This window comes from Glycine soja, chromosome 11 (genome assembly GCF_004193775.1).
Source record: "Glycine soja cultivar W05 chromosome 11, ASM419377v2, whole genome shotgun sequence".
NCBI lineage: Eukaryota > Viridiplantae > Streptophyta > Magnoliopsida > Fabales > Fabaceae > Glycine > Glycine soja.
The window spans coordinates 7,209,880-7,237,046 of NC_041012.1; the positions used below are offsets into that span (position 1 = coordinate 7,209,880).

The window sequence follows — 27,167 nt, forward strand, 5'->3', positions numbered from 1 at the left end:
AAAAAAAAATAGTTTTCTTTATGGTGTATGTAGAAGTACAATAATCAAGACAATTCAGCTTTGTTGAAAAATGAGTAGAAGTACATGAATAGTAGTTGATTTTTTTTTTTAAAGAAAGACTTAAATTTTCATCTTCTTATTTCTATCAAAATGTATAATTTTCATCCTTTAATTTAAAATATAAGTATTTAGTTTTTAATTTTGTAAAATTCATAATTTTAGTCCTTTCATCAAATTCAAAAAATATTAATTAGTAAAAAATTAAATTAATATAGTTTAAATTAGTGATGTGACAATAAATTATTTATTTAATTTATATTATATTCAATGTTAATGTATTAATCGTCACGCTTTTTAGTTTAACAGGATGGTTAAAATTATAGACTTTATTTTAAAATAATAAGATTAAAATTATAAAATTTAAAAAAGAAAATAACTAAATGTTTATATTTTAAAGTAAAAAGATCAAAATTTTAAAATTTTAAAAAATAGAACAAGTAAAATTATATTTAAGACGAAAAGAAATTTGATGTTTTTTTATTATTGGAAGTTAGGTCCAAGAAAATGTAAATAATATCTTATATTTATTTAATTTCCATCATGATTTTTTATTTATTTCTTATACTTATGAGTTTTTTTATTTTATCAGGAGGGTTAATTATGTTTTTAGTCATTGAATTTTTTCAATTTTTAATTTTTAGTTATTGAATTAAATATTGACCCATTTTGGATTCTAAACTTTTGTTGTGTTAATATTTTTAATTCGTACCGTTAAGTATGTTTATTAAATGATGATGTGGTGGAAATTTTATTATTATTGTTATCTACGTTTGGTTTGGTGGCAGGTAAATGCAGAAAAAATATTTGTTAACTTGTTCAAACAAATATTAAATAGTTTGTGGCGGTTATAAAAACCTCCGGAATGCATATAATTATAACTATCCTTTAATATTATGCCCATTATTTGATTCCATGAATTCCAAAATTTAACAATTATTATTATTGTATAAGCCTCAATCAAAACTCACCATAAAAAAACAAATAATAGATAAAAAAATTATAATAAACAAATTCAAATCTACAACGAAGTCAATTTGCAGTGCACAGTTCTCAACTTATCGTTATTCCATTGGATTAGGTGTTATCTGTCATTTGTTTCTTAAATGCGTTTCTTTTGTTGATTCATTTTTCAATGTACCAAAAAAAAAGCCAATCCGTAAATTTACACACAAAAATAAAATAAAAAATTGGATTTGATTAATTTGTTTTGGTCGGCAAAGAGGAAGAAAAATTTACTTGAGATCCAATTTCTCGTTGGTCCCAAATTGTATGTATGCGGGATTTTTTATGAATCAATTTTGTAACTTGTTGAAATGAGTACGAAGAAACCAATGATAATTTCTGAGTGCTATTGATTTTATACTATGGACACTTCAAAGATTTTGGTGTAATTTTTGTTGATTGAGATGGTGGTGTGTTGTTGGTGTGGTGCATTGGTGGCTTTTTTGGGTATCTTTGTTCAATAATGAAGTGATATGTGATTGGGATGGTGATTTGATATCATAAATGATTTAAGACATAAGCTTCTTTTTTAAGTTATATATTGATATAGCTTTTGTACTTATTGTTATGGCATGATTTTGCCGCATCTTGTGCTTAAATTATGTCTCTTTTATTTAATTAAATATTTTTTTGCCAAATTCCAAGAAAAGATAGAACATTTTTTTTTGGTGTTTTTGTATTCTTTCTTTTATTTTTAATTTTATTTATCTTCAACATTTTTTTTTTGTATTTTTCCTTTTACTTTCTATTTTCCTTATTTTCAACATTTATTATTTATCCTAACAAGATTAGGATGTTTATGAATAAAACTAAAAGAGGATTGTGTATATCAGTAAACCCGATGCATATTTTACTCATGTACACCTATTTGTCTTCTACAAACAGCAACACTTTGGAATTATTTATCTATAATTTACTAAGTTTAAAATATTTATAAATTATAAAGTTTAAAAACATAATTATTTCTCTAAAACAAATTAATCTAAACATGCAATTTATATATTATTATCTATTTGATGCTTGTATTTTTTTACATGTTTGTTACAGACGGCTCATCTCCCCGGGCTTTTTAGCTGAACACTACTACCTATTTCAGCCTCTGGAAGAGGTAAGTTGTTAACTAGAATGTGTGTTTGTACATCAAGTGCTTCTGGCATGTAAGAGATTGCAGACAGTATTATGACGATGCTAATGCAATCCAATAATTTTCCAAGCATAAACTGTTTGGAGTGCCAATGATCCGTGACCAAGTCCATTCTGTCTCCTCTACAAGTTGTAATTCTGCCAACTGCCATAAGTGATGATGTTAGCTATATATGCAACTGTTTAGTATATCAATTTCAGCACCATACCACAACACCTTTTCAGTATCTTTGCTTCTGGCAGAGTTTGAATTAGCAAATTTGAAAAGGGAATTGGCAAAAGAGGTGAAATTGAAGCAGTCTACTAATATTCTATGGTATATGTTTCTAAGCTAGTTATAGTATTTGCTGTTATTGCTGTCTTGTAGTGGAAAGCTCCAGCAGACAATGATCAAAGAAGTTTGACAAATGTTAACTTAAATGCATAGACCTGAATCTTTATAGCACTGACAGCAAAAAGATTTAATTAAATTTAAGCTCACTTGAGATTAAGTAGAAGATTTAATGTTTGATATCTGGATCGGATCCACATGACCACATCCATCCTCCAAGTTTTTTTTCTAAATAATTAGTATTATTTTCAAAGAATGGATTGTGTGGTTATAAACTTGTAATAAGAGTTTTCCATCAGATAATTGGAATCTCAGTGAGCTAAGGTTCTTACCCTGCCATCTCTGAGCTCAAATATGACAGAACCTTCAGAAAATGGAATTGGTCTGGTGGATGCCACCTGTGTTGTATAAGATTCAAAGTCAATTCTCTGTCATTATTTTTTTTTTAATTTCAAAATGCAATTATGTCATTTTTAACCAACAAGTAACTACTATAGACTAATATTTACCTTTGGTTCACAATTTAAGTTAAGGTCAGCAAGGTTATCTTGGTCCTTGTTCAAGCCAGATGCACAATTTTCATCGATCCGAACTGGTTTCTCCTCATGGACTCCACCTCCAATATGTGCTTCACCAATTTTATTTCCCATAGAGGGGAAACCACAATCCTTCCACTTCCATGCATTTTTGTCCATGTATCTCAGGTGTACATTTCCATCTGAACCAATCAAAAGTAGTTGATTTCCTTCAAAGCTAGGACCAGGTGAACCAACCAGTATTACACCTTTATAAGGTGTTCCATGTTCTACCCAGTTCCATCCGTACCATGTATTCCACTGGTACTCAACAAGACCACCTTCTCTTGAAAGCATGAAAAGAGAGCCTGATAGTGATTTTGTTGATGGGCTTATAACTGTTCCAGGAAACTCTGATAGAATCAAATGTTGAGATTGGTAATGCTCATGCCACAGATCAGTCACTTTGTTGTACTGATATAGGCGACCATTTCTTCCAGTGACAAAGACTATATTTTCCCTGAACAATTCTTGGTCAACTATACTTGCAACTTTAACATTTTGAGGATTTTTGCAGTCTTTCCATTTAAATTCCCTCATGTAAACCTGGGTAGAACATGTAAATATATACTTCATATCTTGCTTGTGTAGCAGTATTTGATGTCTAAAGAGTTTATTCCCTGAAAATTTTAATATTTTATCCGTATGTGTGTGTGTGTGTGATAAATAAAGTATTTCATTCAGTTAAACATATATGAATACATGAAGTTCATGGGAATGAATATGACTTTAATTTGACTACGTTTAATTAATTCATTTATGCCAGTTGCCTTGTACTGTAAAGTGACAAACTTCACGAAAATAAAGTTCTTAAAGGTTCAAAGGGCAGAATTACCAATGTTCAAGATACGATCTGCAGAAGTTAAGGAAGTGCTATAATCTTTTTGTTAAGAGGCATAAAATCTTTGATGTATCTTTACCTAACACCTTAAGCTTTTTGACGTGTTATTCCTTCACACTTCTAGCATCTTTTATCAAGCCTTGTATCTCAAGTATTCTAACTTCTAAGGAACCAAAAGTAGATAGGTTACACCTATAAGATATTATCATCTTGTGCCTTATATTTTAGTTTGAGATATTGTGTTACTGTTTACCTACCATGAACTGCAGTAATCTTCCATTTTTGCTCACAAAGAAGATTGAATCTTCAGTTGTAGCCCTCCTTGCTTTACCTGGTAATCTATCCCATGGTTGTCCTCCAACAATACTTCTTCCTTTCCTCATAGCAGTGCAATTCCTCCATGCTATCTCATTATCACTCCATTCTCTAAGGAACAAACTCCCAAATGTATCAGCCATGAATAAACTTCCATTGTAGCTCCCCACTATACCATTCATAGTTGAGGAGCTATCATGCCTCAACCATACCCATACATTCTCGATACAAACGTATTCGAAAACCAAACCATCGTTTGTTATTAAGAAGAATGACTTGCCTTCATACAACAATCTTAACCGGAAGTTACTTCTAATCCAGTCATCTGGCAGATTGTATTCTTCTGAAGATTTATTCGGTTCACCACTTGTGCCTAGAAGCAAGTAATAATTCTGTGCTTGGCTTTGCTTTCTCCTACCTGTTACTGAACTTATTCCTGAATCATTTGACTCATCTTTTGTTCCTGCCATGCAATTCCGGGGGCCACGTTCTTCTGTGCAATATTCTGCATTCCATCCTTCACTCTCTGGCACATCTAATATAGTCCAAACATATTTAGTTGATGCTTTCCTTCGAAAGTTTTGTGGTACAGATGGTCCTGAAGTTTCACCACCTAGTCCTGCTAGATGCAATTCTGCAAGTCTACCATCATCTAGTGCAAACAGTATCCTCCCAACTTGTAATGGTAAGCCAGCTATACCTCTTGCTGCTTTTGCATGTAAGGGATGCTCATGACTTCCCCATGCTCCTGGAAACTGATTGTTTGGAACAGTTCCTGTTTTCGTGTGAGAATTCAATGTCTAGAATTTAGAATTCAGATTGAAAACTCTATTGTTGGTACATGTATATTGAATCATACAGAGATAGCATTCTATATCTTGTTACTCTTCTATAACTTAATTCTGCATATATGGTTTTCAATGGGAGAATATATATTGCAAATACTAGTTATTCTTGTGAGTAGGAAATATCAAGAACAGTGTTTACTGTTTAACGAAGTTGAAGTAAAGAATCTGATCGTCAAATAATCTTGTTAGTATTTTGTGATGCTTGAGTATATGCTGCAATAAGCTTTCAAGAAATTGACAGATTGAGAATTATGATAAGGATTTGACTACATAAGAGTTAACTATCAAGAGAAACAGGGCACCTCCCCTGGGAAACTAGTGTCTTTTTCCTTACTTTTTTAATCTCTATTCAGGAACCTATTCCATATCCCCATTAGACAATTCAACTACATGCTGTCCCTTATTTACTTTGTAAGAATTGGAATAAAATTTCAGATGGAAGATAGGTTTTGGTGATGGTGATTGCTATACAGCTGTTTACTTAGTTAATGAGATCAATATATAGATGTAGGGACTAGGGACTAACGGGAATCCACAAAATCCAGAAAGAATTTAGTTACAATAGGGGAAAATCAGAACTTTGTCTCACACTCCTTTTATGTATTGATAGATAAGGAACGAAACTGAAAATCCCTAATAGTAAAGTTTTTATATGCAGTGAAGGCCAAGGTAGTCATATCATCTTAAAAGCAAATAGCAATCATGGATAATAAAGTTAAAAGATTAAGCACAATTGGATGACTGACCTAACTGTTTTGGCATTTGATACTCAAAAACAGATCCAGTTGAAGTAGGAAAGAATAAAGAAATGAATGTTTCGCTTGATTCATCTTGCAGCGCTAGTGTAATCGATGTCAAAGTTTGATGTTCAGGACTTCCATGGACTACCCATTTCCACTTCCTTTGATGTAATCTTCTCTCCACCAAAGTACCTTCCTGTACAATTATCAAATATCTTTGAAAAAAAAAATGGTGTCCAAGACAGGATAGGATCACAGAAATAAATTCTTAAATGGCTTCATTAAGATCAAACTCTAGGTTTTGCCAAGCTATACGTGCTTAAATGAATTTCCTTTGAAACATTTCATTGAACTATCAACTTGAGAGTGATCATTCACGACTAGCTTCCTGATTACTTTCCTTTACTGAGCTCAAAATGATTTGCACTCATATTCTGATAATGGTAGATATGTTCATTAGATAAATTCATTAAGAGTACCTTGGTCAAAAGAAACAGAGATTCAGAATGATCACCACTTAATCCATGTAAAATGCACCCTTTAGATGGTAACAAAGGTGAAACTTTTGCCGTTTTTTCTTGCCATATGTGCTTCTTCCACGATGGTTTTGATTTTCTATCATATTCATAAAGATCTCCGGCAGAACTACATCACCACATCATCGGTTAAACTTGTCAGACTCCAAAAAGGTGAAGAATGACGTTTGATACAGCAATGTGGTCCATGAAATAAAAAAAGAACTATACATTTTAACTATATTTTCTGTAGTTTCTTTAGCATTTTATTTGTGAGTCAACGTGCTTCAAGTAACACACATATCACCCACCTTATCGTGTATACTACTTCTCGTTTAGAAGCAACAACAGCTATAGCTGCAACATTTGCTCCAGCTGGTTGGCCATGATTTGTCCATCTGTTCTATATATATTGGCAAAATAGGACAGAAATTAGTAATATTTGCTTAGGATTGAACTTGTTAGATTCAAATATGTGCTCCAAAACTTGAGTTTTACCTTGGAGACTCAACCGCATCAAGTTCTACCAGTGTTCCATTCTTTGTACAGAAATAACCTCTTCTGTGGACAATGCAACAACACAAACGAGGCATTATGATAGGTATCAGTAATCATGGAATTCTAATATATCCTTGTGTTATATATGTTTAATCTCAGAAACTAAAATTTCAATGTGTACTCACGTCCCATCATCTGACACCACACCAGACTTCATCAATATCAAAGAATTTTTCTCCTGATCATTATCTGTGATTTGATTGAGTGTATATGAGAATTCAACCCAAACTGGCTGTGAAGTTTCACCAAGTTGCAGATGCATCTACTAAAAAAACACATAATCAGTCAACACGAACAACAAAGGTATTGTTGCAGCAGTTCCAACAACTTTCAGAATACAAATCATATTTAGTGACTGATTTAAATTGCATGCCAAGTTGCCAAGCTACATGCATGTATTGTTTAACATGTATCCGAATAGTAGAGTGGATATTCTGAATGAAATGGAATTTAGAGAACAGATATTTATAACCTCATACAGATTTCCTGATTCGGATAGAGCAAGAATCATCTGATTGATGATAAAAACAGCAACTGCATGTCCTGCTGATATTGGCAAGTCATGAGGGGCAAACACCCATTCTAATCCATTCCAAAACCTCTCATAGATAGAGCCACTTTCACCAGTGACCCACACAGATGTCTCAGACATTTTGTTCAATGAAATTCTCTTTCTCAGAGGCATCAGAACCACATCCAAGGGCCCCGCTACTATTTTAGCTTCCTTTCTGTCCAGCCTCGTCTTTTTGTCATCAAATCCATGTTCTTGATCCAAACTTTCTTTCTTTCTGTTCTTCACTTTACCACACTCGCCATCACTACCAGATATCATCAGATCACAAGGCAGTTGCACTTCAACCCATCTATCAGCTTCTTCACTGAACTTCCAAAACGTATCAGTTTTCTGCTCAAACCTTCTATTGCTTTGCTGAAAAAACTGATATGGATGACAGCATGAAGCACAATCCACAACAGTACAAAAGCTCACAGACAAGAGCCCCCAGATGCCACATATCAAATGGAACATTGACATGGTGGCATGCATGCGGAGCCAGATAAAAACAGAAACTCCAAAAATTCAGGATTTGTAGGTTATTCTAAGGATACTCTTGGTACTTGGTAGGTGTGTGAAATATGAGGGTACCCCGTATGGGCCATGGATATAAAGGCTTCGATCATCTGATCAAAGAACTCAACTTTATGGGATAAATGGTTTTTTCAAGTAAAAGGGAATTCACTATTTTAGATATGAATATGTTGGGGTAGTGATGAAAAGAAGGAAGCAGGTATTGATTCTCATATTACAACTACCTCAAATGGCTTCTGTTTTCGTCAACTTTGAAGTTAAATATCTTTTAAAGTTTGTTTAAATTTAAAAGAAAATAACTTTAAAATAAGTATTTAAAAAAAAATCTTTTTAAGAAATAGACAGGATTTTGCTTCTTTGAAAAAACAAAAAAACTGATTATTTTAAGTAAAAATATTTTAGATAAACCCATCAGAAAAACAGAAATATTGAAGGCCAGTTGCTGAATGGATAAAAGTTACTCTATGTTTATTTTATTAAAAAAAATTCTTTCTTAAAAAAAAAAAACACTTAAACAAACCTATGCATTAACAGTAAAGTAAAAATAACATGAAACAAACAACCTGTTTTCCACGCAGCAGTTTAACTACCGTGTTACTTTTCTTTCTACATCGTAGAGCTAGGTAAGTAGAGTCCTCATCGGTTCTATTTCTAAGAAGCTGCTTTATCGGCTCACCAAATTAAGATTACTTCCCGCCCTTGATTTTATCATCATAGTGATGTTTAGGGGACAGATTTTGATAAATTGTTGGTTTGTGTTTGTAAAGAAATGTTAATAAGATTCTAGCGTCGACTTTAATTTACAACTAGGAATACAGATTCCAATTTCCAATACCGTGACAAAGATGCTGCAACCGACTAGGATTGTGATATGTGGTAACTGTCATTGGATGATCAGAAGCTACCAACCAACCAATGGCTCTGATATTGCGTTGCATTTTGACTGTGATTAGAAAATGTTACAAGCAAGTTTCGTATCACACGGGTTTGTGAGAGTGAGAGATAGAAGGATGACCTCATATAGCATTCATTTTTCTTTTGAAAGACATTTAGTGATGAAAAGGACGTGGAACACATCAGCATTTGGAAGTGATTGGCCTAACTAAGGCATTTATAAACAACGTACATAATGAATGTACTTATGATTTTACTGCTGGTAGTAAGAAAAGTTAAGTTAATTGTGCTAGCTTGCACTTTTTCTATGCCAATAAGTTTGATTAAAAAATAGTGAAGCCGGTGCTGAAGTGGTTGTGGCATCTTGCGTACGTAATTCCATCACTGTCACATGAGCAATTATTTCTACAATTGTCCAATTACAAATTATTTGTTTTTTTTTTCTTTTTAAAACAGAAAAACTCAAAAGATCGTATTTGAGGAGGCTTTGAGATTCTCATTACCCCCACAACGCGATCATGAAAGGCCCCACTTTTCCTTATACAACATAATAACGTGCTAAATTGTTTATCATGGTCTTCTAAATATGAGGGCGCTGACTTGGTCACACTTACATAAGAAACACCTTCCCTGTTACATTCTCTTTTGTGAAGTTGTGATTACAACAAGGTGTGCCTTTTCACTGTATTGTTTGAAATATTTTTAGAGATTAATAATCGATGATGATTATTATTATTATTAGTAATTTACATAGTAAATGTTTACTTTATATAATTAAAATTTACAATAAATAAAATATTTATATTATAATTAAAATTCATAATGAATAAATATTTTTAATAAATAGATTATATTTTAAACTTATAATAAATAATTAAAATTACGATAGGAGGTTATTTTTAATTAAAAAAATTATTGTTTAAATTTAATTTAGATATAAATATAAAATATGATATCTATATTATATACATATGAAAATGTTTTTCAGAAGAAATGTTTACACATGATATCTAGGAGCTCTATGTAATAAATTTATTTGAATTTTTTTAAAAGAAAATTCATTTGAAATTAAAAAACACAAAAGTTATATGTATAATAATGGGAATGTAACTATAATAATTGATTGCAATCATATTTTTTATAATTTTAATTATAATTCAGTAAAAAAATTATAATTATAATAATTAAAATGATTAATAATTATTTATAATAGTTATACATGTATTATAATTATTATTAATATTTATATTATTAATAAACCAATTGTTCATTAACATGTGCAACTAATAAAAAAACTAATTACGCACATAATAATTTAATGCATAATTATTTGCATACAAAATAATTTTATGACAATTATGACATTAAAAAACTAATCTTTATAGTATCTTGTGATTGAGCATAAATATGACTAATTTATATTTATTTTTTCTTAAAAGTAACAGATATCTCCCAATTCGTTATAATTCATTATAATTCAGTAAGTAAAAAAATATTTTAAATATTCAACATGAAATACTCATTCATTCATTTTTTAAAATATTTAATTATTTTAAAGTAATTAAGAGTAATGTATATTTTAATTCAGATTAATTAATACCATTAATATATTTTGATTCAAAATTACAATGTATTCAAATTAAGATAAGATATAAATAATTTATTGAGAAAACATAAATTTAATTCTTATTTTAATTTCCATAAGATATAGTAATTAATGAACCTTCAACGGACTATTTATATTACACAATAGTAATTAATAACTTAAAAAATGTTATATTTATGATACATTATTGATATTTAGCATAAAAATATCAATTTTAGCTTATAATTCCTAATTCAAAATTCTTATATATTAAAAATTTTAAAATTTTATATCATTTTTCAAAAACTAACATATGTTGTGAATGACATGTGTCACTTGAATTACAATTTTAATTTAAAAATATATAATAAAAAATTTTAATTTTATAAATATTTTATTTTTATGTTTATTTTAACGGGCAACTCCCAATTTAGATTATTTGCAATATTATCTTTCGATGATTATTTAAATCACCAACCTACTGAACATATAATTAATTATTATTTCTTTCATTGTATTTTTTTAAAAGGTTACCAGATATATAATCAAATATTAATAATAGACAACAGTAACTAATAACTAAATGCTTAAAATAGATAGATAAAAGTTATAAATAATTTTTAATAGAAAAGTTTTTAAAATATATATTTAAAATGTATGCTATAAAAATATTTAAAAACAACCTTTATCTGTGCATTTCACTAGTCACAAACACTCTAGTTATGTATATACTTTAAAATATATTGGAAGATAGGTTTGATTAGAATGACAGGAACTATAATCCATACTCATCATCAAAACCCTATTAGATCTAGTTTCTAAAATTCAAATTTGTCAAAATTAATTTTGAGACAAATCAGATAAATAAAATTTAGTTCACTGTAAGTATTTTTAATCTGAATTAGAATTTCACTTCAGTAACTTGTACTAATATTTAAGACAGATCTTTATCAGGCATGTTACATACAAGAAACTTTAATTCTATTTAAAGAACAATAACAATAACATTTAAAAAAAACTACATCTAAATTTTATCCTATATAAAATTAGTAAAATAAGATAATTCAGAAACACTCCTAATATAGTAGGACGGCCTAGTCGATTAGTTGACAATTAGTCCATTTTAAGTTTCGGTAGACCATTAATTAATTTATTAACTACACTCACTGCATTAATAAATGTTTAGTTGTGCAGGACGCTAAAAGAAACGCGAGTAATTAATTTGCCAGCAATAACATTTATACAAGTTAGATACCTCACTTTTTTGAAGTAAATTCATCTTTAAGGTGAATAGATAAGGATATACTGTTGATATAATTTAAGGAAATCACGATTTTAACTCATACTTTTTTCTTAAGAAGTTTTCGGACTCACATGTTAAACAGTACCATAGTAGCACTGTTCAAACCCACTCCCCGGTGATATAACAAGGACATCAATCAATAAAATTTCCCTAATAATCTATTTTTATAATTTATTCATGTTATATAGATACGTACACACAGATATAGATATATAGATAAATATAGACATGAATACAAATATTAAAGATAACTATAGTCCATAAAAAATTATAAAATTTAATCTCAATTTCAGTTAATTTTAATTGTTAACTACTGAAAAAGCCAGGTCCAGGTCGAGAAAGAAACCCCTCCCAGCATCTTTACCCATCTTCATCATATCTTCAACAGCATAATAACCAATTCTGGAAGCTTCAAGCACTGCTCAAACGGAGTTAAGAAGTAGTAACTTTTGAAGCTTTAGAAACAAAACTAGAAGTCATAATAGTCATATAATTATAAAGAAGTTCATACCATGTGTTCTATCAGGGGAAGCAACTAATTATCTAAACAAGCAATTGCCATCCTCGTTTCTGCTAGCATAGCCTGCAATAGGAGTGCGGCAAGACCCTTCCAACGTTTCTTCTGACTCAGTGAAGCAATGTATTCTGCATGCAAGAGTGGAACCAGAAAAAGCAGAATAGAACAGAACACTGCCATTCCGTTCTGTCCACATACCAAAGCTACCATTGTATGACCATCCTTAGTTCAACAGAGAAACCATCCTATCTAAGGAATGATTTTTAAGAATAAAGAACATAAGAATCCCAGATCCACAGCAATTTTATCTAAATTACAATTGGTTACAATCAAAATATTAACCAACCCCTCCCTAGATGAAAAATTGAATGACTCCTATAGATGACATCAAATATATAAAGTACTGAGTCACCAAACAGATGGTCCACAGCTAAAAGCCATCTCACAAGAAGAAAGCGATGATAATGAATTGATGATATCAATACCCATTTTCTCTCAAGGAAAAAGGCATTGGAAATCACAATTGTATTTTGGGTTTTTAGGATAACAATGAGAAATAAAAGATAACGAAAATATAAAGAGACAAGAGTACTGAGTTTAATATTAATGGAAACATTGTATAGTGGAAGGTTACAAGCTTACATTTAGAGATGGATATCTGTGGAGTATCTGTCACTTTCATCTGAGTGAAGGCAGTACCAACAACAGTTCCAGAGGGTAGATCAGCCAGTGAAACCGCACTCAAAAATATAAATGCATCTCTTACATCCTCACGTGGAAGGTTGCATGGTAGAATTGTTTTATCAGGTAAGTAGGAAAATCTTTCATTGAGTGGACAGCAATGTCAATGTCACCATTTATGAGTGCCTCGTCTAGACTTTTAAGAAGACGTAGATAATGCCTATTATCTTACAATAAGACTCTCAATCCTGGCATTGTCTATTACTTTACACTCATTGCCCTCATAAAATTTTAAGTATTACAAGGCCTGGATGTTAGGTTCCAGCAAAAATAATCTGCCTTTTGAGTCTGAGTGCTGGAAGCTCACTAACTGATTCGATAGATGCTGGTTTTCTTCTTGACAATATGTATATCAGTGAGTCAGAAAAGGTCTGCTCAAGGGTTAACACAAAATAAAGATGCTATGAAATTTTCTTCAACCATGCACCAATGGATGGAAGGATAAATGAGTTGTGATTGGAATTAATAGCATACTGTTTAGGAAAAGAAAAAAGGAACTTCCTTTTTTTAGTCATTCATGTCTCTACTCTAATTGGAATACAGGATTATATGCTTCATCATATATATAAAGCTAAGAAATATTATAAGCAGCCTATAATGACTGTTTCTATAAGAGAAAAATATATACAGAAGAATTTCTTGAACTCTTACCAATCAGATTTTCATCACTTTATGAAGAAAATCACAACTGTACAGCAAAAAAGATTTCTATTATCCCTCTATCAATCCCTTGCCTTCTATATTCTTTTTATTAGAGATTCTATTGATGCTTGGATTCTACTTCCTTCCATTTGCCTCACTGCTTGAGATGCCTCATGTAGATGCTGAATCCCACGACCCAAACTAGCAATGGAGGGGGCAGCAGGGAGAGACTCAACAGCACACTCGATCCCATCACCATACAAAAGCAGGCTTGTACAAGTTCCAATACTGCCTGCAAATGTAGCCCAAGGCAAGAACCCAACAGGTCGCACCTTCCGCTTCCTCATTATTTCATAGAAAGCTGTTCTCATGACCGAAATACTGGTTTTCTCAGCTGAGGCTATAACACCGTGAGCAACAGCTCGAATCTTTTCAGCAGATGCTGCTGCCTTCATGATGCCAGACGTTTTGACTCCTGAAGTCGCAATCCCTGGAGCCGCAACTTTAGAAGGGCCGAAGGCAAAAGCCAGCACCTTCTGCATCTGGCTGAGACCGATTTTGAGTGAAGTGGGAATTTTGAAAGTGACAACCTTCACTAGTGTTGATGCAGGGACTACTTTGGTCAGTGATGAAGCTCCTAAAACTGCTGTTGCTCCAGCCCCTACTGCCACCATAGGTTTATCTGTTAATAACCGCTTCTTCTCACTATGATTCAACGTAACCCCTTTACCCTCAGAATTTGTGATCAGTTCTCCAACCAACTCTTTGACTTCAACAGGAAGAGGAGTATCCCAGTGTTTCCTAAGACCAGCCAAGGCACTAGCATCTACCACTGCCACAATGGTCTTAAACTTATCAGTCTGACTCCGGATGGCCTGCGCAAAGAGTGCGTGCGACTTGTCATCAACCGGAAGCTCCGAGAACTCAATCTTATCTGACTTTGCAGCACTTTTCCTGTTAATCGGCCTCAAGCCCTTATTATTCAGAGCAATTCTAAGCCCCTCAACAGCAATCCTGAAAGTATAGACCTCAGAAACAGTTCTCTTGTCAAGAACCTCCCCTCTATTCACATCCAACAGCATCTTCTGCACATGTGCCAGCGCCTTCCCAAGCGATGGAAGATCACCGAATATACTATACAAATCCTCAAGCAAAGGATAAATAGACCTGGCAAAACCCGGGGTCTCATAACAACTTGATGGCTGAGTTTCCTCATTACCCTTCTCCAAAACAGAACTTGCATTGGCACTACTAAGCAAAAGTGGATCCAAAGAACCAGATAAAGCCTTAGCCAACATCATCCTAAGTTCCTTATCAAGAGAAAACCTCTTCAAAGCCGAAGGAGCCCAAGAAGCAGCATGCTGCTTAGGAACCAAACTATTAACAAGACTCCGAAAATGACTATCCCTATCACTATGACTATCACTATTATTACTATTACTATCACTATTACTATTACCCCAACAAGAAGGAGACTCTATAACAAGAAACGAAGATCCAACATCCTCAGCAGCCCTCTTAGCAGCCAACAAGGGACCATGAAAACTGGTTCCAAAGATCTCCCTCAACACAAAGTTACCTGCTACATTCTCATACATGTCCCTACCAATTTTATCAAGAAAACAGCGTTTGATTACCCCGAAAGAAGAGGTCGGGACCGGAACGGAGTCTTCTTCGGACTGAAGCTCGGAGAAGGGGGAAACGCCAGCTTGCACCAAAACGGCGTCGGGTTTGATCTCCTTGATGAGACACGTGGCATCGGAAGCTGATCGCTCCGATAAATTCAGAGAGGAGAGAATGTAAATGATGGATTGGGTCTGGGGATCACGCAGCGCGAATACGAATTGCTTCGTGTCTTGGGGGATGCTCAGTTTCTTCACCAATTGCTTCGAATCTCTTAACTCGTCCACTCTGAATGGCCATAGGTTTTGCAGATTCCGTAACCACGCAATCGCCATTTTGAGAGAAACACCACAAACCAATTTGGAAGGAAGAAGAAACTGAATGCTAAAGATTGAGGGTGAGGGATTGCGTCTCAAAAGATAGAATAAGTATGATTATTAAAATGGGAATACTTTTTAAAGGAAAATGAAAATAAGATTAAAACCAATTCAAAGTTCAAACTACTTCATATTAGATTGGACTAAATCGTTTAAGTTTTAAATCAAATTAATTAATTGAAGAGATTCATAGTATAATTTTACTCTTCAAATTCATTCAAAAAAAAAAAAACTGTTGCACAGTAAAGTGTAAATTACTTTTAATACCATGTTAAATAGCAAATACATAAATTATAATATTTTTTTGGGTTCCATGTTTTTTAAAATCCACAACTTTATCTCTTATTTTAAAATAGACATTTAATTCTTTATTTTTTTAAAATTCACAATTTTAATTTCATATTTTAAAATAGAAACATTAAATCTTCTAATTTTATAAAATTTATAATTTTGATATTTCCCTCAAGCTCAAAGTATTACTGTTAAGAAATTAAATTATTGCATAAATTAAATAAATTATCTTATGTTATATCATCAAATTTTGGTCACGTCAAGTTAATTTTTTTTTAATCTTTTTTATCGATCAAAAACCGAAATTGTGGATTTAATGAAAAATCGAAACACTAAATATTAAAGTGGTGAATAGCATGCCTCAAGTATGGTATTTGTAAGAATATCCTCGACACTAACTGCAAAGGTCAACAATAACAGTGGTGAACATATTTCAATGAGCGACAGTGATCAAATTCTTCAGTCCTTGTTGACTCCACCTGAGGTAGAAGGTAGCTAGATTTTAACAGCGATGGCCAAAGTCACCTAAAAAAGCTGGAAACTGATTTTAGATATAAATATTTTCTTGAAAACTTGTAGCAAACATGAAAGCTACTATAATATTCCCATGTAAAGATTTCCCTGAAGAAAGAAGAAAACAACCATTCAACCTTATACTAGGAACAATACACATAACACTCTACAAAAATTTGGCTTTCTAATCACCTTAAGATACAACAATTGGACCATGATGAGGGGCTCATTTTTCCAACTCAGATGAATATTTTAGTCCTTACAACATGGTTGAAGAATAGGCATACTTGGGATGCAGTCAACTAAAAGAGCTGACCGTGCAACCTCCCTGATCAAGTATTGTGTTGGCCATTTAATGTGGATAGTTAACGACTGAAAAAGCCAGGTCCAGCTCGAGAAAGAAGCTCCTCTCCAGCATCCTTACCCATCTTTATCATATCTTCGAAAGCATATGAACCAATTCTGGAAGTTTCGAGCACTGCACAATCCAAGTTACAGACAAGCTTAAATAATAATAATAGTAATAACTTTTGAAGCTTTAGAAACTAAACGACAAGTCTCAATAGTCATATAGTTGAAAAGAAGTTCATACCGCGGGTTCCATCAGGGGAAGCAACTAATCCTCTAAACAAGCAATTGCCATCCTCGTTTCTGCTAGCATAGCCTGCAATAGGAGTGCGGCAAGATCCTTCTAACTTTTCAAGGAAGGCTCTTTCACAGGAAACTGCTAGTCTTGTTTCTTCATGATTCAATGAAGCAAGGTATTCTGCCTGCAGAAATCAGCCAACCACATAAAGAGAAAACTAAACTAATAATTATGCAATTGTATCAAGTACGAAATATTTAAGACAGAATAGTTCCTCAGTCCTCACTATAAAGTCTCTTATATTGATAAAGGTAGAGTGGAAAATAGGGGGAGGGATGTCCAGGATCTATTAGAATTTTGTATGACATCATTATACATAATATCAATCTGATGTCCTATTCGAAGTCTCTATTCTCTCTTTTTCTCCTTCCCTAGCTAAGTACTATAATTTGAAAAATTAGATCTAAAGTTTATCAGATGCCATATTTGTACAAGTTATTTTGAGTTATTCCCTAGTAATTTTTAAATCTCAACCAACTGACGCATACTGCATTACCAATTAGGCAATACAGATAGATATACATCCACAAGCCATGCATTACCAATTAGGCAATACAGATAGATATACATCCACAAGCCATATCATCCCAGTTATTGGCCAGCCACTATCAAGTATTATTTCTTCAAGTATATGCTATTAGATGAAAATGCAAGTTGATAACTGCTGTGTATGAGTATACTTTGTAATTAAATCACATAAAAAATTGTCGGATTGTCCCTCTTTTATTGCTTTTTTTTTTGTGTGAATCGTTAGGATTTTGACACCATATGAGTTTTTGTCCAGTAGGTGTTTAAACTGGTAAATTTATACTGTTTTGATGGTGTATTTTTTGTAGAAACACAGAATAAGGCTTGAAAGAAAAGTTGAAGATCTAGAGACTCTCGCTCAGCGTGATACAGTCGCTCAACGGGCAACACTCGCTTAGCGCGAAGAAATCACATGGAGAAGTCTGATATCACGTGAAGGCACGTTGACTACTTACTCATCGCTTAGTGAGCAGTCGCACTTAGAGCAAGGTCACAAAAAACATAACAGAATTGCGTTTTAAAGTGAGGAAAAAGAGGGGGAGGATTATTCAGTTTTCATAGAGAGTAAAGTCTAGGGTTCGTGCAAGAAGAAGGAAAATCAAACTTTAAGAGCCATTTCATCCCTTCATCTCCATTCTTCTCAATTGTCTCCACCCTTTTGCAATTGTAAGCCTCTTATGACAATGAGAGGTTAAACCACTCATTGTTGAGAGTTTAACAACCAAACACTCTTGATGTAATGACTCTTACTATTTATTTAATGTTATTTTAGTTTCATTGTCTCTTTTCTGTACTTATTCTTATGCTATGTTTTAGGGTTTAGGCATTGAAAAATGTTTATTTCTTAAGAACTGGAAAAGAGCATTTAAATAATTCATCTATAGTGATAGAATGATGTTGTATGCATCTTCGTTAATAATGCAATTTAACTCGGATATTTCTTAAGGAATTAGGAGAAGAATTAGGTAAATTTGACTCTTTCATGTGAGGAATCATGATTAAAGTATATGAGTAGATGTAGGTGATAATGAAATAATATTGAATAGAGAAAAATCATTAACATTGCATCAAGGGTAGTTTCGGTAGGCTAAGTCCCATCATATCCGTATTCTGCATCAACCGTCGCTTCTCCGCTTCGAGTATTTGTTTTTCTCACCTTGCACGTGCTAGATAATTAGTTTAATTTTATGTCAATTTACATTTAATGTTTCATATTTCAAGGTGGACTCAACACCTGGACTTCCGTTTTACTTTATTACTTGGACGAATTGGTACACTTGCCAATGAATTAACACAAGTTTTTATCTCTGATATAGCTCTCACTTGATTGACAACAGCCAAAAACCATACATGTACCTAGAAGGCATGATACTATGGCTTACAAAACAATACAACATTAACTAATTATCATGTAAGGAAACATCACTGTAGCATGTCCAAGTAGCAAGATGATGCAAATAATGCACTATAGTTAATTAAATACTCACCATTTTATCATCGTTACTTCTACAGGCTATTCCAATTGCACCTTGGGCAACAGCTGGAAGCATATCATCAATTGATAGGATCGAAGACACATTTTCTGTCATATTTAATCGTTTGAGTCCAGCTAATGCCAATAGGGTAGCTTGGACAATGCCCTCACTGAGTTTTCGAAGCCTTGTTTGGACATTGCCACGGAAATTTTCCTCCACCTGAGATTAAAATTATAGGTTAGATAAGAATCATTCAGTGGTCCAGAAAACTAAATTGTCACTAATGAGGTAACTCAAGAACAGTTAAATGAAACAAGACACAAAAATGAAATGTTAAAGAAACACAATCATACAGATAGAAATCGTATAAGAAGGCTAGACTTATAAGAAGACATAGATAATGCCCATTATCCTAGTATAACACTCTCAATCATGGCACTGTCTATCACTTTACAGTTTACACTCATTGCCCCGATTGTATTAAGCACTATTACCATATTTGATGCCACCTATAATAAAATAACAATGGTATGAAGCAATACCAGTCCCCATTTCATATGTCTTCAGAAATCTATTGATAGAATTTGGTAGACATGCTAGAATAGGATGGAGCATAACATGAGTTTTGTTCTATGTTTGGTGTATCATAAAATAGAACAAAATGGGATATTGAATCAAAAAGGCATGACGTTTTAAAGAGTGGAACCGAAAAAAGGCAGAACAGGACAGAACCATGCCGCTCCGTTCTGTCCACAAGCCAAAGCTACCATTGTATCCTTAGTTCGATAGAGAAACCATCCAATCTAGAGGCTGATTTTTAAGCATGAATAGCATACAGAATTCCAGATCCACAGCAATTTATCTAAATTACAATTGGTTAGAATCAAAATATTAACCACCCTCCTCCCCAAATAAAAATTTGAATGCCTCCCATAGATGACCTCAAATATATAAGTACTAAAGTCACAGTACCCATTCTCTATCTAGTAAATGGCATTGGAAATCATAATTGTGTCTCAGGCTTTTAGATAATAATTAGAAAAATAAAAGACAATGAAAAAAGATTAAGTCAAGAAGAGAGAAATGAGTTTAATATTAATGGAAACATCTATATAGTGGAAAAATCATGATAATACAAGCTTACATTTAGAGATGGATATCTGTGCAGTATCTGTGACTTTCGTCTGAGTGAAGCAGTACCAACAACACTTCCAGAGGGTAGATCAGCCAGTGAAGCTGCACTCAAGGATATAAATGCATCTCTTACGTCCTCACGTGGAAGGTTGCATGGTAGAATTGTTTTATCAGGTAAGTAAGTGGGTACATCTTTCATTGAGTGGACGGCGATGTCAATGTCACCGTTTATGAGTGCCTCGTCTATTTCTTTTGTGAACAGGCCCTTCCCGCCGATGTCTGCAAGTGGCTGTGATAGTATTTTGTCACCAGTTGTTTTTATTATCACAATCTGAATAGCCCCTTCTTCCGCTAGCTCTGGATGTGATGCCATGAGCTTGTCTCTGGTCTCATATGCCTGAGCCAGAGCTAGTGGACTGCTCTAAATAAAACAAAATTATAAATAAACCCAAATAAACAAGGGGAATCCAAGACCATTTTGTCAAATGAATAATGGAAGCAAACAGAATCATGCAGCTAATAATAATAAATCGGGTAAAAAAAATAGATATAAACATTTTCATTACAGAAGAAAACAAAGATAAGATTGCTTTTCTTTCAAATAATTTAAATTTACTCCAATCCCTAGGGTTTAAAAGGGTATGAAGTCAACTTAAATCTACCGAGATGGGTAAAATTTACAAGCATTTCACCCACTATTTCATTTATCCTTTTTTTTCCTGAAAATACATCAAACAAAAAAAATAAAGCAAGCAGCAGTGTAATGAAGGATCATGGACAATTCTTCATGAAGCATAAGTGTTGCATAAAGTAAAGCCCCTTCTGTTTCGAGAATCACAAATCCACATAAAAGCACAGAAATTGTCTTCAATTCTGTCATAAAACTAACATTTAAAATACTGACTAGTTGGATTGATGATATATATAGAGAATGAATGGCCTTTAAAAAAGAAGCTAAAGCTGATCCATTGAAGAGAAGAGTAGAGTACCTTCCTCTGGTACCAATTTTGAGGAGAGCAACCTTAGTCTGCGAAGTTTGTTGCTCAACGGCAATGGAAGCCCTGATGCCACATTTGGAGAAAGCTGAAGTTGTGATTCTGAAAGATGGGAACACCAATGCAGAGCAGAGAGTCTCCATTTCACAACTTCAATTGCCTTACCTTGCCGATGATAGATAGATAATGACATATGATTTCATCTCCCAAGATAAAACGATATAATATGGTCCTACCTTACCCAGACTAGTCTAATTATATTTGTCTAAAGGGATAAAATGTATTGCCACATTAAATTAAATTTCTTTAAAGTGTTGCATTCTATCGCCCCAACGCATTTACATTTACTTCTTGTCGTCACTATAAATATAATCCACTCGGGTTATTCACAACTAGTACTAAATTCAGTAAATTGTCACTCGCTCTAAATTTTAGGGTTTTAAGTTTATTATGTCATTATATATTTTTTTGCGAATTTATATATTTATATATGTTTAAAAACTATTTGTATATTTTTTTAACTTAAAATAATTATTCTGAATATAATAAAAAAATTGAATAGTAGAAAATTATTGAATTTCGGTAATGTAGAATACTGAAGTGAAAAAATATTTTAAAAAATATTTTTCAAGATAAAATACATGTTTATACCAAAATATTAATTTCATTTTGGCATACCTTTGACAGGAAAAACATGATTAAATCTCTATTCAAACAAATTCACATGAAATAATGTGTATGGAATAACTCAAAATCACTCGTGTTCTCATCTAATATTATTTTTCACTAAATTTTACTTGAATCTTCTTCAATAATTTATAATGCAAAAAAGTTAACAAAATGGAACAAATAATATATATAAAAAAAAGAGAAGAATGTATAGAATATAGGTGATTATGAAGGAGTTGTAATTAGTCTTTCTTTATTTTTCCTGATGCATAATATAATATATATATATATATATATATATATATATATATATATATATATATATATATATATATATATATATATGTTTGAATATATGTTTATTCTGATATATTTAGCCTGATCTTAAATAGACTAGACCAAACTAGCCGCTTAGTAAATGGACCATGTTTGAACTTGATCCACGATGAAAACTTGAATTTATTAAAAAAAAAACATGTTTGTAATAAAAAACAAATAAAAATACTATAGTATATTGAAAACTTGAATTTATTAAAAATAAATAAATCTAACGTATGTATAAGATTATGATTTCCATCGGGTAATAAATTTTCTCGCTTTGATATTTTTTTTCCTCATGTCTTGATAATTTTAATTCTACTTGGGCTGGAGATGAATCATACCTAAAAAGTTGCTATGCATTTTCCTATAAAGTCCGATGCTTCCCCAAAGATATTATATATTTGGTAAAGTGGAAATGAAAAGGAAAAAAAATATAAAAGTTTTAAATTAAAGTAAAGAGGAAAATGATAGATCTCACGAAATTTAGTTTTACTGTTCATTACACTTAATTTTCATCTTTTTGTCTCTACAAACGGAATACATTCAGATACTTGCAGGGTATTTCTATTTTGTTTTTATTTAAAGAAGAAGAAGAAAGTCCTTTCTCTTCAGGAACAAAAATGTTCTATAATCCACATGAGATCTTGTTGAGAAGTAAATTGGAGAAGCAGAGCGAGTTACAGCAAGTTATTCAACTTCAAGAAAGAAGGCTAATGAATTTGCACCTTCTAGACTTAAGTATAATCACATTCACCATCTGCAGTGTAGCCCTTACCACAAATTCATAGTCATATTAACAACAACATTAAAGGAAATATTACAAGTGAATTGATTGTAATTTCTACCCCACGATACATTTTCTTGCACAATGACAATTGACAACCTTGTTTCAACCATTTTGATATAAATTTTGCTGCACAGTGACAACCTTGATCCAGCTAGCGTGCATGATACTGGCAGTGGGAATAAGAAGGATAGTACAGAGGCAGAAATAACATATAAGGTATCTTTCTGATCTTATTCCTGTTTGTTGCATTGCATCGATCTGTAATGCAGGTTTTCGTGGTTATTATTCATTTTGTTTTTCCCTCCCTTGTGGGTATGTTTGTGTTCCAAGTTTTTTATATTGTTAGTGCTTTTCTTGTCTGTGGAGCAGACCCAGCAGCTTCATGATAGCCTTTTTGCTTCCCAAACAAAAAGCTGCTGGAGATAATTGGCATTGGCAGAGGACAGTGAGAGTGCTTTATTCTCAACAACTTGATATGTCTCAACAAGGGGCAAGGGCACTACTGGTTGCAGTTTGTATGCTGCTGCACTTCCCTGCCACAGTAATATTGTTGTGACAATTGAAGTGTGGGTTTCAGGCTCTGCATTTCTAGATTTTCAAATGTAGGCAATAAAAATAGAAGTGGAAATTGGGGATATTTTTAAGGTAACATGTATTTCTTTTTCGTTTTCTTCTTGAAAATTTCTTTACTAGTAAGAATCATCTCCGATAGAATTGATAAGAGACATTTTTTTCAGGGAGTATGTGATAACTTAAATTCATTTTTCATTTTTTGTGTAAAAATTAACATATTCTGTGATAATTAATAAATTAATTTTTAACTTGAATTAATCAATTGAATCATATGAGTTAGTTTATTATGTAATGATAAAAAATAATCAACTTATGAAGTTGCAACTGTTTAAAAGGTACAATAAAATATTGCAAAGTACTCCAGTAAAAAAATACATTTTTTAATAGTTTTGTATTTCTTATTTTTTTAATCATTTATCTTATAATATATTGTTTTATTAGCAAATATTTTTATTAGTAAAAGAATCAAACTCATAAGTCTTCTTTCTCTTATTTTTTTTCTCTTATCACCCCCATCAACCTACTAACTTTTATCATCTTATAGTATGTGTATATATTGACTATAAAATAAAAATAAATTAAATGACAGTTTTAGTCAAAGGAGACAAACGAAACGCCAATAGCATGGGCAAAAACTGAGGTGTGTCGGAAAAGGGATAGTCTAATTAATTTTATGTTTGATATTGAAAATTGAACCCCAATTGTATCAAACCCAACCACCCTCATGAAAGGTTAAGTTGAAGTAACAAGCATTACACTGTTTTTTGTTTCTTCAATTCGAGCATCTCTTCTTTACATGCAATGACTATTCTTTTACCAAAGAAAAGATCGAATTGCCCATGAGCCTTATTAGAACGGTAAGGTTATAATTTCCCTAAGTTATGTTGTGTTAGGCTAATATATAATTTCAATTTGACAACCAACTAGTAAAATTCTAATTAAAAATTGTATTGTAGGCATAATTGCCAATTTAATTTTACCAAAACCTGAAATAATAAAATGCCCCATTGAACTTTACTCATTACACTAAGATCCGTGCAAACAAATATTGATTATTTTTCCCTTTGTACCTCCGAATGTGGGCGCGTCAGGCCTCTATTTTTTGCAAAGTCAAAGTAGACAAAGATGGGTTGCTAGAAAATTTGGCTTTTTGTAAGTAATTGCACAGTCCACACCACAGAGCGATAATAATCCGATTCCCATGGTTAGAAAGCAAACAGAAAAAGTATCACATCAATGGTTCAGCAAATCTCTGTACTTTACTTAATGTTGCAGATTTAGTTTCCTTGAAAGGAAGGTGGTCCAAATGATGGCCAGCCAGAAAAATAATGACGTTGCTGGCTAGATACCTGCAAGTCATGTGCCTCCACCACCACACCTATCATTCAAAATTCCCTTTATAAAGAATGCTACGCAAATGCAACCTTGTTTCATTGAAATAAATGAAAGAGTGTGAAAAGTTGGTGGGTCAGCAGTAGTTGAAGATAAGGAGTTAAAGGTTTGTGCTTTATAGTATTACTTTAACTATTATATATACTTGCAAAAACCATGGGTTACTTACAAGCAGAATTAGGTGCAGGTGCCACGGAGAAACAAATACTACTCATTTAGTGTGTGTGTGTGTGTGAACTGAAGAGTACTCTTTGGAAACCAAAGTATAAAGGTACAACTAGTTTATCTGCTTCTGGGTGAGATTCATTTTACTGCTTCATTCATTTTCATAGTTACATAAGACTTTGCTGTTGTTGTATTCATTTTCATGGTTACTACTTCATTCACTAAAATCTCTGTCTTCCGGGTTTAATTTCTGGTATCTATCTTCATCTCAGAGAGGATAATGGTTGTCCAAAATCTCAAAAAACTCTTTTTTTTTGTGGAAAGAAAAGAATTAAAACGAAATAAATTAGACACTTTATGCGTGCATGTGACACAGAACTCTCACTGGTGCATGCAGTCTCATGTTTTATCCTTTCTTGTTCCTTTTTCTGTGATTTTTGTTCCCTTGTTCTTCGTTCTGTCCTTGTGATCTCTTGAAAAAAAAAACATTCTGGGTGGGTTGGTCTTCACGTGGAAGAGAAAGTTGAAAAAAGTACAAGGGAGGAAACACGCGTCTCAGAGTGTACATTCGACACATCATTTCTTTTATATTTGCATAATGTTCAGCATACATTAGTCTTTGACTATGTATGACTTGGAGGCAGAGTTAAAGGGATTTGAAGTTATAACATTTATGTACTGTTATCTATTGTTGGTCGGTGGTAGCCACCAGCCACCGCCCACCCTAATTCTAGATAGAATAATGACAACACATATACATTGAAATCAATTTTCTAATATGCAGCAACAGCAGCAGCAGGGAAGCAATGGAAGGTGGTATATCGAATAGTACAGCTACAGGTCTTAATTTCTTTTGAAATTTTATATTTATAAGTTTCTTTTTATATATGTTGACTCACACACACACAAACTCAAACTAATTAATAATCTAGTACAATGTTTTTACCCTATGGTTTCTTGTGGTGACATTTGTATGGCTTTGTCATTGACCTATAGCATTTGTTTAAAGTTATATTTTCTTCCATGAAATAAAAAAAATAAAAAGCAAGATCTGTGATTGGCCAAATACCATTTATTCATATGATTTTTTTTTATAGTAGTATTTTCTTTTCTCTTATTATTTTATTGCACAAAAAGCTAGACTAGTTTTATTTCGCATTTTCATTGTAACATTAAATGGAGATCATCTTGCAATAAGTATCATTTTAGCATGACATGCTATGCCTATGACCCCATGTGCGGTGAAATAAAAAATGTTATGTCTCTGTTGACAAATGTGTCATTTTATTGGAAATTTAATTAGGAACGACAGAGTCAGAGTTGGAAGCCTTGCAGAGAGAGCATGAAGAGAAAAATATGAAAATTAAAGAGCTCAAGAGACAGATTGAATTGACAAAGAACCGCTTGGAAAAGAAAAAGAAAGAAGTCACGGAGGAGCAAATGGGAGGTTTCAATATAAGCAAGAAATATAACAGCCTGACAGAGGAATAAAATGAAATGCTAGCTGAAAAATTAAGGGAATCAAAGTAATAAATCTCAAATTATTAAGCCTAGCTATAAACATTACTAGTTTCGGATATATTTAATCAAAGATATGGATATATCTAATTAAAGTTAACTATTGTTTCTCCATATTGCTTGTATTTTCTGTTTCAAGAAATGAGACTAAGAGGGACGGTTCCCCTTGACATGAAAACATAATCAGACGAGCAATGTTTATAGATGATTAACTAGTAATAAATATTTTTGCTTAGGTGAAATTATTTCAGCCGTTAAATTGATTAAAATGAGCAATTGAAATTTGGTGTATTTCTTTAAATTTACATATAATATAAACGGATTCTCTTTTATATATATATATATGAATGATGAAGATGAGAAATAAATCTAAAAGAATTATTATTGGTATAAGTTGATTCATCTCCTTTCAATAAACATGTTTTAACAATGCAATTAAAGATCAAGAACAAGAAGGTAAAGA

The 27,167-nt window shown here is 32.4% G+C and overlaps 3 protein-coding genes and 1 long non-coding RNA gene across 9 annotated transcripts; 1 reads left to right on the forward strand and 3 right to left on the reverse strand.

The window, feature by feature from the left end:
- Positions 1-2,078: 2,078 nt before the first annotated feature.
- LOC114377358 lies at positions 2,079-8,772 on the reverse strand. Of its 4 annotated transcripts, none has more exons than XM_028335833.1 (10): positions 7,401-8,772; positions 7,054-7,190; positions 6,869-6,928; positions 6,682-6,768; positions 6,335-6,500; positions 5,862-6,051; positions 4,210-5,042; positions 3,046-3,657; positions 2,869-2,934; positions 2,079-2,350 (listed from the first exon to the last, which is right to left on the reverse strand). In XM_028335833.1, the coding sequence occupies exons 1-10, from the start codon at positions 7,971-7,973 to the stop codon at positions 2,240-2,242; spliced, it is 2,835 nt and encodes a 944-aa protein (XP_028191634.1). In that variant the 5' UTR covers positions 7,974-8,772; the 3' UTR covers positions 2,079-2,239. The 4 variants fall into 4 exon arrangements, with proteins under 4 accessions (XP_028191634.1, XP_028191636.1, XP_028191633.1 ...); XM_028335835.1 differs by having other exon boundaries at positions 2,080-2,350; positions 6,869-6,931; positions 7,408-8,772; XM_028335832.1 differs by having other exon boundaries at positions 2,080-2,350; positions 6,869-6,931.
- Positions 8,773-12,096: 3,324 nt separating this feature from the next.
- LOC114376884 lies at positions 12,097-15,655 on the reverse strand. Its single transcript, XM_028335195.1, has 3 exons — positions 13,851-15,655; positions 12,357-12,442; positions 12,097-12,215 (listed from the first exon to the last, which is right to left on the reverse strand). The coding sequence occupies exons 1-3, from the start codon at positions 15,653-15,655 to the stop codon at positions 12,097-12,099; spliced, it is 2,010 nt and encodes a 669-aa protein (XP_028190996.1).
- Positions 15,656-16,361: 706 nt separating this feature from the next.
- LOC114376208 (porphobilinogen deaminase, chloroplastic) lies at positions 16,362-21,510 on the reverse strand. Of its 2 annotated transcripts, none has more exons than XM_028334199.1 (5): positions 21,274-21,510; positions 20,295-20,700; positions 19,163-19,369; positions 17,094-17,271; positions 16,362-16,979 (listed from the first exon to the last, which is right to left on the reverse strand). In XM_028334199.1, exons 1-5 carry the CDS (start codon positions 21,420-21,422, stop codon positions 16,867-16,869), a joined length of 1,053 nt encoding a protein of 350 aa, XP_028190000.1. In that variant the 5' UTR covers positions 21,423-21,510; the 3' UTR covers positions 16,362-16,866. The 2 variants fall into 2 exon arrangements, with proteins under 2 accessions (XP_028190000.1, XP_028190001.1); XM_028334200.1 differs by having other exon boundaries at positions 20,295-20,705; positions 21,274-21,391.
- Positions 21,511-25,058: 3,548 nt separating this feature from the next.
- LOC114376210 lies at positions 25,059-26,887 on the forward strand. Of its 2 annotated transcripts, none has more exons than XR_003658923.1 (4): positions 25,059-25,127; positions 25,209-25,292; positions 25,971-26,026; positions 26,490-26,887. It is a non-coding gene; the product is annotated as an uncharacterized LOC114376210 (long non-coding RNA). The 2 variants fall into 2 exon arrangements; XR_003658924.1 differs by having other exon boundaries at positions 25,082-25,127; positions 25,203-25,292.
- Positions 26,888-27,167: the final 280 nt, after the last annotated feature.

Coding starts and splice junctions, on each gene's coding strand:
- LOC114377358 (XM_028335832.1), bottom strand. CDS start 7,973: ATGCATGCCACCATGTCAATGTTCCATTTGATATGTGGCATCTGGGGG. Junction 6,501..6,681: donor GAAGTAGTATACACGATAAG/GTGGGTGATATG, acceptor GTGGTGATGTAG/TTCTGCCGGAGATCTTTATG. Junction 3,658..4,209: donor GAAGATTACTGCAGTTCATG/GTAGGTAAACAG, acceptor TGTTCTACCCAG/GTTTACATGAGGGAATTTAA.
- LOC114376884 (XM_028335195.1), bottom strand. CDS start 15,655: ATGGCGATTGCGTGGTTACGGAATCTGCAAAACCTATGGCCATTCAGA. Junction 12,443..13,850: donor GAGGCATCTCAAGCAGTGAG/GCAAATGGAAGG, acceptor TCTTGCATGCAG/AATACATTGCTTCACTGAGT. Junction 12,216..12,356: donor TGCTAGCAGAAACGAGGATG/GCAATTGCTTGT, acceptor CCGTTTGAGCAG/TGCTTGAAGCTTCCAGAATT.
- LOC114376208 (XM_028334199.1), bottom strand. CDS start 21,422: ATGGAGACTCTCTGCTCTGCATTGGTGTTCCCATCTTTCAGAATCACA. Junction 19,370..20,294: donor ACAGATATCCATCTCTAAAT/GTAAGCTTGTAT, acceptor TTTTAATCTCAG/GTGGAGGAAAATTTCCGTGG. Junction 17,272..19,162: donor GAAGTAACGATGATAAAATG/GTGAGTATTTAA, acceptor TGATTTCTGCAG/GCAGAATACCTTGCTTCATT.